The following is a 15,228-nucleotide window of genomic DNA, read 5'->3' on the forward strand; positions in this document are numbered from 1 at the left end:
TGGTGTCCTGCGGAAATAAATGGGGAAGCAGGAACCTAGGTGGGCAGAGCTAGCTGTGGGCTGCTGCTGCACCTGGCCACCGTTTACTCCAGATCCAGCCGAGGCCCAGGCCAGTGTAAAGGCATGAGGAGCTGCAGACCGTGTCCAAAGGCAACGGGCTAGGTGGGAGTGGGGCAGCACACAAACTGAGGTCAGGGTTGCCAGCGCTGTCGGGTCCGTCTGAATCTCCCTTTTATCTCAAGCAAAGAGCAACGTGAATTGTGAACAAAAGGAAGATAAATGTGAGTTGTTTTTTATATAGTAAAAAAATAGCAATGAGTACATGTAGCACCTTTATTATTACTGCTCTGCTAGATCTGGGACCAGGAGTTGGATGTGGCATGTCCATCTTCCAAAAACCTGGTCCTGCAAACCTGGTCTGACACCCCACTTTTAACTTCACTCCTCAAATTGTCTGAGGGTGTTCACCAGGATTAGTCATTAAGTATGTGTAAACAGGCCCTTAGTCCTGGGGCAGGGAGAGAGGAAGTTCTGGTCTCATGAAACTCAGCGGTGTGACTCGGTGAACTCTAGATTTCCTTTTGCAGATCAGTTTGACAAGCGGTGTGTTGCAGCGTGGGCTGCAAACAGTGCAAATGGGTTATGTGTAGAAACTGAATGGTAGTTGTTAACCCCTACTGTGACCGTGTCCTGTGATCTCAATGTGATAACCAAGCTCTGGTCTTCTGGCGCATGCTTCCTGTTTCCAGATTTGCAAAGAAGGCTGAAGAGAGCAGATAAGAAAACATATGAATGAAACATCACTGTTAGATTCAGTAGATAGTTTTCCCATGAGTTCTTTAAATCGGAACATGATTATTTCAGAAAACGATTCTCGTGACTTAAAACTATAACCACTTTGCTCTAGTCTTTTTTTCTGTATGAAAAAAAGCATGGAAATGGAGAGAATTTTGAAAGAAGAAATAATGTTAAACATGATTTAATTTTTAGAAAATGTAGAGTGAAAATAACTTGGACTATAGTGTTGTCATCATTTTTGTATTTTTCCTCATTAGAACTCTTCAGCCCATCCAAGTTCATGTTTTAGTCTGTTCTTTTCAAGATCCTGACAGATTTCATATTGTGGATACCACAAGAGGAAATTCAAAAAAGGGAGGAGGGGAAAAGAAAAAAGATGTACTACATAAACTTCTTACTCTGTCTTTAAATACTGAAATATCTGATTCGTGTTTTGATTTAAGTGGAAGTTGTTCTTATTTGTTGTATCCTGAAAGGAGGATCAAGGCCACTTACACTGAAATAGCAGTTAAATATGAGAAGAGAAAAACTGAAGATATTTCAAAGCTTGAGTGTCTGTTGAAGAGCGTTAAACAATTTAGTTCTCTGCATCTTTTTGCTTCCTTGCTTTTCCAGAAGAGGAAAAAATATTGGGTAGTCAACACACTGTTAAATCCTGCTATGTATTTTTTGTAGGTAGGACTGTCTACAAATGGAATCAACTGATAAAAATACGTTTTTAATTAGCTCAAAAAGAAAAATTGAAAAGGAAATATAATTATTTTGATGAAACTTGTATATCAATGAGCCAAAAATTTTGTATAAACCTATGGAAAACAAAACAAAAACAATAGTCACAAATGGGTTATGTATTGCTGCTGCTACTTGAAAATAGAGTGACTGCTGGTAATGCAAGGAACACCAAGTTCTGGAAACCACAGCTCAGACAGAAAGCTTCCAGAAGTCTGTCATGTGACAGTTCTATACTTTTGTAACTTCAGGCATGAAAAAATCCTTTTGCAGAAGCAGCAACAGGTTGTGCAGAAGGTTAGCACAGCGGTGTGCCTGGAATGCCGTTTTCTTTCTTCCTGAATTAAGAGGTATTGAGAGAGGTTAGAAAACATCATACCCTGAGCAAAAAGTAGTCTTTTTAACTGTGTACGTCCGGTTCATCACTGGTGAACAGGAGAGAGAAGAACAATCGCTAATTCCTTTTCAGAACTGCAACAGAACTGTCCTTTCCAGTGCACACACCGTAAAGAAACATTGCTTTCTCTTGTTCCTTGAAGGTAGTGTAAATAATCTATTGGGATTGTTCCTGAATGTCCTGAGTTGCATGTGTTTATCTCTGCACCTTCATGTACGGTACGCGTACAAGTGCTAGTCGGCAGCCACTGGGAATGAATGTGACCTAGTTATGACTAGACCCAATTACAGGTAGTTGGTGACCTACATTCATTTTTTGGGGGGTTTGTTTTTGCCACAAATGTTCTTTGAACAAGGTATCCTGTGACCATTGGTTTACCTGTGTTTGAGACATATGTTCTGCAAAGATCACTGCTCACAATGCTCATTTGGTTGTCAGTCATACTCCTTGTCACAGATGCGAGTTTTATGGAACTCTCTTTACATACAGTTTGTCTGAAAACTTGGAAATAACACATTTTAGATATGGAATATTTGAAGAAATAGGATGCGTAGTGGTAACTTTGGTTAAAATCTTTGCATGAATCTGTACAAATATTCTGTGGAAATATTGCTACCACTGTGTTCAATTTTTACGGATCTTCCTAAGGCATCGTCTATCAGCCACAGTTGGAGGCGGGATATTGATGCAAATGGACCTTTGACCTGATCTTTGTAATAACGTGGCAGTGTTTTGGTGAAAGCCGGGTGACTTTTTCAACTGAAGGGAAGGAGGGTATTGCCTTTAATATTTGAAAGCTAAGACAATAATCATAGCTATAGCAATACTACTATTTAAATATTTCGTGTATATGCACATTTTTGTTTGCAGCTGCTTGTTTGCTTGGTCTACGGCCCCTGTTTTGTAAAACGACGTATTCTCTGGTTTGAGTAGAGTTTTGGGAGGGTGATTCTGTTGTTTGAGGTATGTGGATAGTGTCACAGAACAGCCTGGAAATAGCTTTGGACCTGTCCGGTTTAATTTTTCACTTGTTTTGTGCAGCACAACTGTGATTATTCCCACTGAGATTATAATCATGAGTAATGTGTAAGATGCAATTAAGTAAATGGCATGCTGATTTTCTTTAGTATGCTTTGCAGTCATACTGCCTCAAGCAGTATGCTCATTAGCTGTTAATAAACAGAATGCAGTAGGACAGAACTCGCATGAGATCTCTCTAAGGAACAAATGGTTGCTGCAGTTTCTAGTTTGACAGATAGTGCTGTCCTCTTTGTTGATAACACTGGTTAAAGGCATTCTTAGATATCGTCTCCAGTGTATTTCAGACTGAAAGCTAAGTGATTAATTTTTTTGACTGTGATATGCTAGTAAATTAAGAGTAGCTGATAACATTTTTTGCAACTAATATTCTAATTTCATCCAAGCATTAAATGTTAAGGTAGAACATGCTGATAGAGAAATACTCTGACTTCCAGATTAGCTAAAGTGGTTATCAGACTCATTTTCCAAAGTTAACTTAAATATTATGTATTTTGTTACAGCTGTACAAATGCCTGTTGTAGCTACTTTAGTTGACCAAAGAGATGTTCTGTTTTGGGTTGAGGTGTTAAAGGAAGGTCTTGGCAGAACAGTGAATTACCCATTCTGGCCAAATTTTAAGTTCAAGTACTAATCTTTTTTCCTGTAAACCTCCTGCTGTTTCAGTTGGGTCATACCATTTGGTTACTAGTGTATATTGTTATGTGTTATGGTGGTGTATTCTGCTGTAAAATAGAGCAACTTTTTCCAAGGATATGAAATAAATTCTGTAGTTTGTACTGTTGGCTGTTACATTCGTGAAATGCCTTGGGATCCATTTTCATAGCAGGAGCTTCATAAATGAACTCTCGTTACCATGAGCAATAATGATAGTTTGTGCTGTAAAAAGTCTATTTGCACTTAAAATGTGAAACATTTGCCAGATGTCTCTAGAGGAAAGAGTGCAATCCTAGAACGCTTCTATGATGAGAAGCAAATGTTTCACGTAAAATATTAAATCAGGACAAATAACAGAAGGTAAGAACAGTATCATCACTTAAGTTTGTTATGACTATTTCTTTAGTAATATACCTTTTTTTGTCATGTTTTTCACAGTATTGCCAGATGAGAGAGAATTTCAGTATGCTGCTAAAATGAACAATTTGGAAACCATGGAAAAATTATTTAAAAAGAATGTTAACATAAATGCTGTAGATACCGTGAGTATGAAGTGTCTGACAGATCAGTGGTCTGAAACGTGACTCGTGCTGGGCTGCGTAGGGGTATCCCGGTGTAACTAGTGCAGTCAGCTGCAAGGTGATGAGGCTAAGGATCCCCTTCTAGAATCCACCTAAGTAGTATTTCATGCGTCAGGTTAGACTCTGTAGGATTTCATGCAGCAAAGCTCACAGGCCTTTGAATTTAGCCACTAGTTTGTGCGTAAAATTGGGAACCAAGGGTGTCTCAATTGTGGTCCCTGCTCTAATATTGGGTCTGTGTTCTTGGGTGATTAATTTCTTTGTCTCAGATTTCCCCATCTTCTAGGTTGGGAAGACTCACAGACACTTTTAAGAATGAATTTATGCTACTAAAATTACAGATTTAAAATGCCAGTGAAGTGATACTGTTCAGTACGTGCAGAAACATAAAGCATTTGCCATGTCTTTTTGGCTTCAGGTTGAGATCAGAGTTCAGATTTGCCATAAATAATAAGAATGAATATCTAACACGCTGATACCAACTCTAGGCCTAAAATCTGAGGCAGCGTATTTCACGGTATGAAAATATAGTTCTCTGTTCCACGTTAGAGGCCATTTGACAGCAATTCAGTTGTCTTGGTATTTAGTCAGAGAGTTACCAGAAATGGAGAACAGTTTGTTCTCAATAGCTATGTATAAATCATCTAACCATGAACATCCTAATACTACTTAACCATGGCTCCTGAAAAAACTTGCTTCCTATGCCCACATGCGTTTTTCACCACTGGGAATCAAGGAAATGCAATGTACAATTGCTTTCCTTGGTTTTTTTTTTTTTTTTTTTTTTAAAAAAGGGGGGGGAGAGACCAAAAACTCTTTTTGTTAAAGTTACCTTGAACAAAGATAGTGTTCCTGCCAATTACATAGTACTGTAAATACGTAGAAAGTAACAGCAGAACCCACTTACTTAAAAATAGTTCTTGCCTCCCTATTCCTTTCCAGAATACAGAGAATTAAACTGAATACTGTTCTAGTCCAGTAATTTGAGTCTTTACTGCCTCATCCCTAAATCAAATCTATCCTGTAAGAGAGTTACCAGTGTAGTTACTTGGATATTGTGTATTGCTTGTTCCTAGTGGAGACTGTCCTGGCAAAATTGTTCTTTTGTTCACACTACGTATTCCACCCACAGTATTTTCAGGCAAAATAGGCTAGGCTGCCAAAAGGTGAATTTGTTGATATAACTGTTTCTATGCTAAGAGGCTTTCTGGCATAAGTTTGACAGCCATCAGTCCCAGCTTTTTATGCTTCTAACTCGTATAGCTGTAAATTTAACCTTATACATGGATACGTCAACTGATCTGCGTGGAAGCTCAAGAAAACAAATCCAAACTCACTTTTAAAGTTAATTGGTTAAATCTTGTTATATCCTTGTAAGGGAACTTTCAGTGAATCATGTTAAACCCAATTATGGTTATTTTAATTGTAAATGAAGCTCTCTTCACTATGGCTTAATGTGGTTTATCCAATCCATTTTAAATTCATACCTTGACGTTACCTAAATGAAAAAAATAATCAAGTGTTTCTGGTAAGCCTTGAGCCTATTCGCAAGTGTGAAATTACTGGCTATGTTTTCATGGTGGAAACCTTCATTTACATAAATGTCAGTTTGGAAAGGTGACTAATACTGAGTGAAGGAGAAATCTCATCATGCTTTGAAGAGATAGTCAAAAGCAAGCAGGATACCAAAATCAAACCTGATTGCAGAGATCTAGTTCTTTTTCAAATCAAACTGAATAATTAAGTAGTAAATGTGAATGCATTTTGCATTGCATGCATCTCTTCTAGGCAGTGTGTGATTACTTAATGCCTCTTTGACCCTTCAGTGAATTTCAGTGAAAGGATTACGATAGAGTAGCATGGTTCTGGTTCTATTAGAAATCTTTAAGATCAATATTTAAATTCTATTCAAGCAAACCAAAATGCAAATGAAGGCTAAGTCTGACTGTTGCTGGAGAAATATACCAATGTATATTTGTTAATAAGAAAATAATTCAGAAATCCTGATCATCTGCATAATGACAAGAACTCTGTTATGGACCTGTCAACCAGAGCTTTGTTTATTTCAGCTGAAGCGCACTGCCCTTCATTTTGCTGTTGCAAGAAATCATGTATCTGCAGTGGATTTTCTTCTCCATCACAAAGCTAGACTTGACATTGCAGATCAGGTAAGCAAAGCTATTTTTTGTAAAATAATTTTACATATTTTGATTCATATATTATAGGAACACATTAGGGAAAAATAAAGGTATACTCCCTTGTGCTTTTCCTTTTACAAAGTTACATGCTTGCTGCAAATGCTTCAGTTTGTTTCAAAACTGCACACATTCACATAAAAGAAACATTGTTAGTATAAAAAGCATAGCCCAGACTGTTGGCTGTGTTGAATACTTGTGTGAACACAAAGGCAGTTGAAGCCGCTTGTACAAACACGCTTTCTCTGTAGCAGCTGTGTATTGATCTGAAGCCACATCTGTAAAAAAGCAATCCCATTAGATCCAAGGATCGCTAGGAGCTCAGAAGGTGACAGCCTTCCCTCCTTCCCTTTTTTTGTGAGTTAGCTTAATACAAAACTATTACCTACTCCGCAGCCTCCAAGACATTAAAGGTTGAGTAGTTTGTGGCTAATTTAGTTGGGAAGCATGGTAACGCATAGTGATGATAGTGGTGATGCAGGATTTGATTCAGAAGTTAAAGCCAAATTAGTGGTATGTTATTAATAAACAGACTGTTCAGACTAAGAGTTTTACAATGAACTGCATGTACCTTTTTTCCAGAGAAGCTGTTTGTTTCTTTTTTTGTATTTCTGCCAGAGCAATGAAAGCAGAAAAGTAGATGTATCATTTACCTTTGTGTGTGTGCATGCGCACGCTTTTTCTTCGTTGTTGTTGGTTTTTTTGTGTGTGTGTGTGTGTGTGTGTGTGTGTTTACCTCTCTCTTCTTATCCAGTGTATGCTGCAGTGTTTCAGTGGTGAGTAAGGCAAAACCCAGGTTGAAGGGTGGGGAAGAGGAAGCTTCCTAGTTTGTTTTCACTTTCTGTTGGATTGAAAATAAGACGAGACCTGTCCATCTCAGTTACCAGCAGTTTCTGGCTTGGGCACTCACCTATAATATGGGAAACCCGTGTCCTGTTTAGCTTAGTTTAATTTGCTCTGGAACATTATCCTGAGTTTCCCATCTTGTGAGTATCTTGCACGCAGAAGGAAGGTGCTGAAACATGTTTTGAAGAAATATGACTATCGTTCTGGGTTCTATCAGGTCCTAAGTAAATCTTGTACTGTTGTAACCAACGTTTTGGTAGCTCTTTAACTAGGTAATGATTTCCCTTTTGTCTGATAATCTGAAAGACATTGCGTGAATAATAACAAAATACTCTGAAATTAATAGGCTACGATATAGAGTAGTTCTATAAGAAACGGACATTGTTCTTCAAGTAGTACTGCTCTGTAGCAACAGGTAAGAAAGGGGGTTCCTGGATCTTTTGCACAGTATGTTAATGTGATTTTATTCTATAGCTATTGTAATTTTTTCTCCATGGCAAATTATATGTCAGTGGCTATCTTCTAGCTTTGTTGAGGCAGTGAGGTGATTCAAAGCATTTTGTGGGTCCCTTATTACCCGTAAATACCCATACCCAATAGGGCGCACTGAAAGCAGGTTAGAATTCCGGCACTCTTATGTTGGGGTCCCATTCAACATGTCACTCAGAATCTCACTCTAACTCAGGTTTACAGTTTTAAATAACAGATGTTGTTAATCATCTTTTCTTCCTTCAAAGACACTTATTCCATCATGATTAGCTTACAGAGGTTAATTATTATGGCATTACATATTATATTTGACAGGGGTTCATGTGCTCTTTGGCAATCAGTCTCGTCTTGCAATTGAGAAGAAACAGAACGAAGATACTATGACTTTTTCTTACCCAGTTTCTGCCAGAATTTTTGTATTAATAGCCATAGGGTTTTAAACATTCTTAAGCAGTATTGGCCCCAGTATTGACCCCTGGGTTATACCACTAGTGACTGGCCTCCAGCTGGACTTCATGCCGCTGATCACAACTCTTTTGAGCACAGCAGTTTACCCAGTTTTCAGTCCACCTCACTGTATGTTTGTGCCTCATCAGTTTGTCTGTTAGGATGTTGTAAGAGACAGCGTTGAAACCTTTACTAAAGTCGAGATAAACAACATTCGCTGCTCTCCTCTCATCCACTGAGCTAGTCATCTCATCTTAGAAGGCTATCAGGTCTAATTCCTTTTTTCTTGTTGGTCACAATTCTGTCAAATTCATACCCAAAAGAGGCGTCTTAACGTTGTTACCTTAGGCAATTTTGGTGTAATAGGGTGTTACTGATGCAGCTATGTATGGGAAGGTGACCTTGCATCCCAAGACTTCCTTCTGAACCTTCATGCTTATTACGTTTCACCTACATTGCATGCTCTTCTGGACAAAGTTTTCTTTCTTTAGCCTTGACTCCTGTACCTAATTCTAATTAAATACAAGTAGTTTCTTATGTTATACACAGCTCGCATGCTGGAGCGACAGTATAACCGATTTTGTGCTCACATGGTATCTGTCCTTGAATAGTTTTCATCACAATCCTGACTCCCATCAGTGGCTTTAGCTAGTTTGGAGGCCTGGTGTTCCAGCAGGACCTCTTGCTTACAATATAAAATGTCTTTTAATCCTTTATTCTGTTATGCTGGTCTATTGAAACAATATCTGATAGTTATATCTGTGGAGATACTAACTAGTGTGTTTGTGGTTTTTATTTATTTATTTCTGAAAATATGACTTACAGAGAACTTTCTGCTGGTACTGGGAAAATAGTACCCCTATTTCCCAGGCAGTTTAGCATTTCTAACACGTGCCAACTAGTTCTAAAAGCTGTGATCCAAGAAGGTAGCTGCAGAAACTATTACAGGTACATTTTAAGGGCTTTGTGCTGTCAGTGCTTAATTATATGCTGAATTTTGAGCGTGTTTGTAGTCCTGCTGCAGCTGGGCACATGCAGTTGTGAGTTGAAGATGTGAATAAAAGATGATCATGAGATTTTTCTTTTTTTTTTTTTTAATGATACTGTTCTAAATATTATGGTCTGAAATTGAAAGTCTCTTTCAAATTACCCTTTTTAAAATTAATGTTTAATTTTGCTCTCCTGTTTAGTTCAAAAATTCTTTCAGGGCAGGTTTATAAGCCACAGTAAGAAATTTTCTGTCTAGAAATCCTCATCTTAGAGTGGGATTAATCTTTCTCTGGAGATGCCCTCCTGTTAAGAAGAGGAGGAGCCTGAACATTTAGCTAAGTCTTGCTGCATGACATTTAGCTTAATTTAAGTGAGATGAGTCTCAGTCACAGTGCCGGATGATAATACTAAATGACATTCTAGTGCCTGCAGAGCAGGACCCGATCATATGCTGAATTAATCAACAAGACTTTAAAAAAAAAAAAAAGAAGAAGAAGAAGATATGAGATATTTTGGTGGTAATTTCTACCTTTTTCATTTTTTTTGAAGCACGGCCTGACAGTGATTCATCTTGCAGCTTGGTCTGGAAATCTGGATATAATGCGAAAAGTAGTTAAAGCAGGTGCTGATCAAAAAGCTAAGAATGAGGTTTGTTGATGATAAATTTTAATCAACTCTAAACATGTTTATGCTGAGAAAAATTAAACTTGTTCTTACAGAGTTGCCTTACATTTTTTAGGAGGGAATGAATGCACTGCATTTTGCAGCTCAGAACAACAATGTTAAAATAGTCGATTATTTTCTCCAAGATCTTCATCTGAATGACTTGAACAAGCCTGATGGGGTACAGTATGTTACTTTCTGTTTATTTCTTTGATGTTATCTAATGTAGAATATAGGCCTACATGTAGCTATCCTACATGGTGAAGAGTGTAGGTGCACCAGCTTTTCAGCAGTGCAAGGACCTTGGCCTCACTGGATTTTCTGTGCTTGTGTTTCGGACCTCACTGTGTTGGGATCTCTCTTTGAAGGTTTGCCTAGCTAAGCAGGATATTTTCCCTTGACATGGGGAAAAATGTAGGATCTGCCCCCAAAATAACAAACCTCCTTTTGTATTGTATTGACCTGATGCTGCAAAATTCTGAATGCTTTCTACATATGACAAGGCAAACAAAGCTGAGTTAAGATTCTGAAACGCAAAGTTCTGTTTCGTTAAATTATCTATGTTGAGATCATTTCATAATTATCTATTAGTGCATTCTTGCACTTTTTTCTTAGATATGTAATATGGACCACTGTCTGGTAGCCTTTGGTTAGATGGCCTGTCTGACCAGTGGTAACATTTCATGTCAAGAGAGATTTCTAAGATTGAATTGTAAGCAGGGGGGAAAGTTTTTGTTGGTTTTAACCAACAGAAAACAAATGTAGAGCACTAAATCCTGGATGAAATTTCTGGGATATGCTGGTTGTGGACTGTTTTTGCAGAATTCTGATGAGATGTGTTATGCCATGGAAATAGATCTTTGAACTGCCTTGATGCCTGTTTCTGAGCACCGCGGTCTTTGGATGAAACAGTTCTTCTGATGTATAGTTTTATGCTTAGAATAATTAAGAACTCAATATTTGGAGCGCGTTCTCTGCTTTGTTTGCTACTTTTTCTTGTCAATTTTCCTCTAAATATGCAAGATGCATAATCTATTTTTTACCCTAAGGAAATTTTGCTTTGCTTTTTTTTTTGTTCTCACCCTTCTTGTATACATCTACTTGTTTGTTGGTTTACTTAGTCATATGATATGCAAATGTTTATGCAGAATATATGTGCATCAATGTAAGCCCTATATGTAGTAAGTAGAAGCAGAATATTTTTACTTTCAATAATATTATATTCTTTGCATGATTGTTTTCTAGAAAGGTAAAAAGCCATTTCTTCTGGCATCTGAAAAAGGCCATGCTGACATGATAAACAGTTTGATTGCGCTAAAGATGTTTACCTCTGAAAAAGATAAGGTAAAGTTTTCTTTTCAGCAGAAATAAAAATGAAAATGTGCTTATGAAAGATTACTTCGTTTCAGTGTATTGACGGGCCAACAATGACACAAAGATAATGATTTTTCAATAATTAATGGAGGACAGTGGTATTTCTGGTCTTATTGCCAGGAATCTTTTCTATATATATATTAATAATTCATGTAAAACAGTACAAATGTAGGCTGTCTGTTGGGAGGAGTGGGAAGGTCTAGTGAGTAAGGTGCCAGCCTCAGTACTGGCAGACCAGGTTTTCCAGTTTCTAGCTCTGCTCAGCTACGTCTGTGTATCACTGCTAAGACCTGCATGACAAGGTTTTTAAATGCTTCCAAGACACAAATAAACACGGGGATTTTTCAGAAGTGCCAAAACAGTTAAATCAAATTGAATTTACTTTTGGTACTGCATTTTAAATACCATTCAGAATCTGCCCTTACTCCTTACTCTACTATTTAGTGAAATGAGGATGTCAGTGTTTCTCTAGATACTAGGCATTGCAAGGATAAATATGTTTAAAATTGTGAAATGCTGAGATACTGTTATTATAGAACCATGCATGTAAGCATCCAGTAAGTTATGCTAGAAAAGAAATGAAACTTCTTTTCTTTTTTTTTTTATATTCTGGTAATATTTTAAAAACTACAGTACAGCATGAAGCTCTCACATGCTAAGCACTCTATCAGCAGAGGCTGAAAGAGAGTATTGTCCTAGAAAGATAACCAGCTGAACAGGTAAAGCAGCAATGATAGGAGGTGAATGCTGCAATCCTACAAGCAGAATAAGTAGGTAAAAAGTCAGGACAGGAACTTATCTCCTTGGTCACTAAAAGCAATCACACCGTATATGTCTGTCACTTAGCAACATAACTTTTTTGTAAAAAGAGCCTTTTGTTTCCCCTACTGGTGAGACTGGGATTTTTCTGAGGGTTATCCTTCTCCCAGTTTCCAACTTCAATTTGTTTCTAGCCAGTTTTATACTTCTTCTTGTAACAGCACTGTCTTTTAGCTTAAAAGTTGCTGCTGCTCTTCCTGATGCTTATCTAGATTGCTCTTTGTTTTTATTTGCTTGCTTGTGTGCTATTTTTTTCTCCTCAGCTAGTGAGGAATTGTGTTGTTGCTGAATAGGTTTGAAGATTGCTATGGTGGCATCAAAGGCATTATACCATTATATAAACTTACATAGATTTTGGCCCTTAATCATTAAATCACTGCTTTTGGGGAGCTTGACCAAGTCCTCATCCTTGTAGGATCCAGTGCCCAAAGTTAACAGTTTTCTTCTGAATCATTCTTTAAGAGTTAGAATTTCAGGCCTTTCCACTGGTAATGAATGCTCTGCATTTTTCATAGTATATTGAAACAACCATAAAGTCCTCAGTTTCAATAGACCAGCAAAGTTATGTCTGCGTACTACATGTTAAAAGGCTCCTTTTGGATTAGAAAAAAGTCTGAATTTGGAACATTATGTGGAACTACCCCTTTCTCCTTGTATGCAAGAATGTGATCTGGAAAGACCAAAGGTTCTGTATTTAAATGCATGTTAACGGAGGCTATTGTTTTTACTTTAATCTGGGTTTTAAAATATCTGCTTTGACGTTTTAATTTCAAGGAGGGAAACACAGCATTGCATCTAGCGGCTAAAAATGGTCACAGTGAAGTTGTAGAAATTCTGCTCGAACAGTGGGAAGAAATAAATGACCTCAATCAGGTAAGAACACAGAACTTACTGAAGGAGATACAGATTTGAAAAAATAGATATATATTTTTTGAAAACGAAGGAAATGTTGCACTGAGCAGATTTCATTAGTTCTGCTGCTTTCCATTGCTTGTGTCCTGTTTCTTGATCCCTCCTAGACTAAATCCTTCAATGTCTCTTACGCTGTCCTCTGTTCCTTGTGCAATGGCATACTCTAACCAGTGGTAGAATGAAAGGCAGAACAAATATGGCTGGTTGCAAGCTAAGCAGGTGATACTTTTGTGACCCATAGATGTTATGTGCTGATGTGCAAGTCTGCAAGCCAAGCAAAACTCTTCAGTGTACACTGTGTCCTGTCTGTCAGCGAAGATCACAGAATCATAAAGGTTGGAAGGGACCTCTGGAGACCCTCTGGTCCAACAACCCTGTGCTCAAGCAAGACCAGCTAGAGCAGGTTGCCCAGGACTGTGTCCAGTCAGGTTTTGAGCATCTCCAAGGATGGAGACTCTACAGCCTCTCGAGATGTTAATATGGTCTCTTTTTTTCTGTAACTGAACTTTGTAGGAAATCACGGCTGTGATTTCACGAGCAGCTGAGTGGAGAGGAGTCGAGTCCTCCACCTTCTTTCCATCCTCCAACGTTTCTGGCCACATGATCCTGTTTGTTGTACTGCCTCTGGTATTTTATAGCCCTCTGTGAGACAGTTCATTGTGCATACCCAGCACATTACACCTCAGCAAAGAGGTCTCAGATTTGTTTGTTGTTCATCCGATCTCACTTGGCCTCACAGAATTGGCTTCTCACACTGTCTACCCACTTTTTTTCCCTAGGTTAGTATTCGTGAGTCCAGCCAGCGTATTCATAAAGTACGTACTGGCTGTGAAAGTTGTATCCCTGAGCTGATGCACTCATGAGCATATGTGTAATTCATGCGTCATTTTAAGATGTAAAGTACATGTGAAGGAGGGGAGTCTAATCATTCAGTTCATAATTACTGCTTTGCAAAAGGAGCTGTGTCTTCTGCTTCCTCTGGGGGGCAGCTGGAATGAATTGAGTTAGTCCAATTCTTAGTGGGCAAGCATGCCCATTGCAGAAACCTGCCTTGTGGCTGACAGTCTCTTCTGCTGGCCCAGCAGAAGACTCTCTGAAATGAGTAAGGGACTTCCGCTCCTACCGAAGGTCCTTCTCTTCCTTTATCAAGAAAAGATTTATGGGTAGAAGGATTATTTCTTAGCCAACTAGCCTTTTTTTTTTTTTTTCCAGCTATGCAAGCTTTGAGACATGAGTCCTTTTGAAATGTGAAGCCCTTATGTTTCCAGAATTTGTCTGAGAGGTGTTGCTTCTGCATGCAGAGCTTGTACTACTTACGGCCCTACCATGTCATGGCTAAAAAGAGTTGGAGATGTTCCGTTCTGTGAATAAACAGAGCTTTCTCATCTCAGCACTAGCAATGTACTACAGTATATTAAAGTTTAACAGAGTAACAGTGGCAGGAGCTCAGGCAAGGAAGAAATAGGGAATTATTAATGCTTCAGTGAATGCTGAAACACTGGAGTAACTTTAAATAAACCTTTGCATGTTGTAATATTTCACATGTTGGGGTTAGGTCATTGTGCAGCTAATGTAACTTATTTTAGAGACTTGCTTTGGAGACATGGATATTTTGGGGATGTGAGAAGTTTTGAAAAGAAAAATATGCAACAGGATTACTGCTCCTTTTAACTACTGGTAGAATTGAGAATGCATCAGAAATCCATGGGACTGGATTAACAGAAACTGGCCTTTGTGGCATGCGCTGACATGATAGCATTGTTGCATAGTAATTGCTGCTATTCAGCACTAAACATCATGTTTGTTTTTGTGTCTGCTGATTGCAATGTTCTTGCAAAACAAAGAACACAAAGAGGTATGAAACAGTTATCTGTACGCTTTAACTTATGTTAACATATGTTGACATAAATGACATCCACCACTTAAGGAGTGGTGAGTTGTCATTTCATTTGTGTGTTATTTGGGTGATGTTCTCTTGTTACTGTCTCTCCTTTTCTGTTGATCTGGATGAGCCTGAGTAAGCTTATCTGTTTTGTGTGAGAACTTTATAATTGGCTGTATGGCTGATTTGGCTATACATAGCTTAAACTAGAACAGACATTTTCTCTCTCTTTGGTTTAGAATGGAGAAACTCCATTTTATTTATCTGTTGAAGGAGGTCATGAAAAATGTGCTGAACTCTTACTGGAAGCAGGGAGTGATATCAACCTTTTAACTCAAGTATGTACACAGTATTCTTTTAGCACACTGTTTTCGGGACATCCTGGGCTGTGGGAAGGGTCATATCTTCTCT

At 38.2% G+C, this 15,228-nt stretch overlaps 1 protein-coding gene across 18 annotated transcripts in view; it reads left to right on the top strand.

The window, feature by feature from the left end:
* Positions 1 to 15,228, top strand: part of LOC104152941 (ankyrin repeat and death domain-containing protein 1B) — a 45,407-nt gene that overhangs the window by 1,628 nt on the left and 28,551 nt on the right. For 10 of the 18 annotated variants that reach the window (XR_011137446.1, XR_011137444.1, XR_011137445.1 and 7 more), the window contains exons 2-9: positions 243 to 281; positions 4,058 to 4,161; positions 6,270 to 6,368; positions 9,717 to 9,815; positions 9,907 to 10,011; positions 11,076 to 11,174; positions 12,798 to 12,896; positions 15,057 to 15,155. Coding sequence is in view for 15 of the 18 variants with exons in the window: in XM_068925537.1 (XP_068781638.1) it covers positions 243 to 281; positions 4,058 to 4,161; positions 6,270 to 6,368; positions 9,717 to 9,815; positions 9,907 to 10,011; positions 11,076 to 11,174; positions 12,798 to 12,896; positions 15,057 to 15,155 (743 nt within the window). In the remaining 3 variants the exon portion in view is untranslated. The remainder of the gene's footprint in view (positions 1 to 242; positions 282 to 4,057; positions 4,162 to 6,269; positions 6,369 to 9,716; positions 9,816 to 9,906; positions 10,012 to 11,075; positions 11,175 to 12,797; positions 12,897 to 15,056; positions 15,156 to 15,228) is intronic. The other 8 variants (XM_068925548.1, XM_068925543.1, XM_068925547.1 and 5 more) reach the window with 2 other exon arrangements.

Source organism: Struthio camelus, chromosome W, assembly GCF_040807025.1.
Source record: "Struthio camelus isolate bStrCam1 chromosome W, bStrCam1.hap1, whole genome shotgun sequence".
In the NCBI taxonomy this organism is placed as follows: domain Eukaryota; kingdom Metazoa; phylum Chordata; class Aves; order Struthioniformes; family Struthionidae; genus Struthio; species Struthio camelus.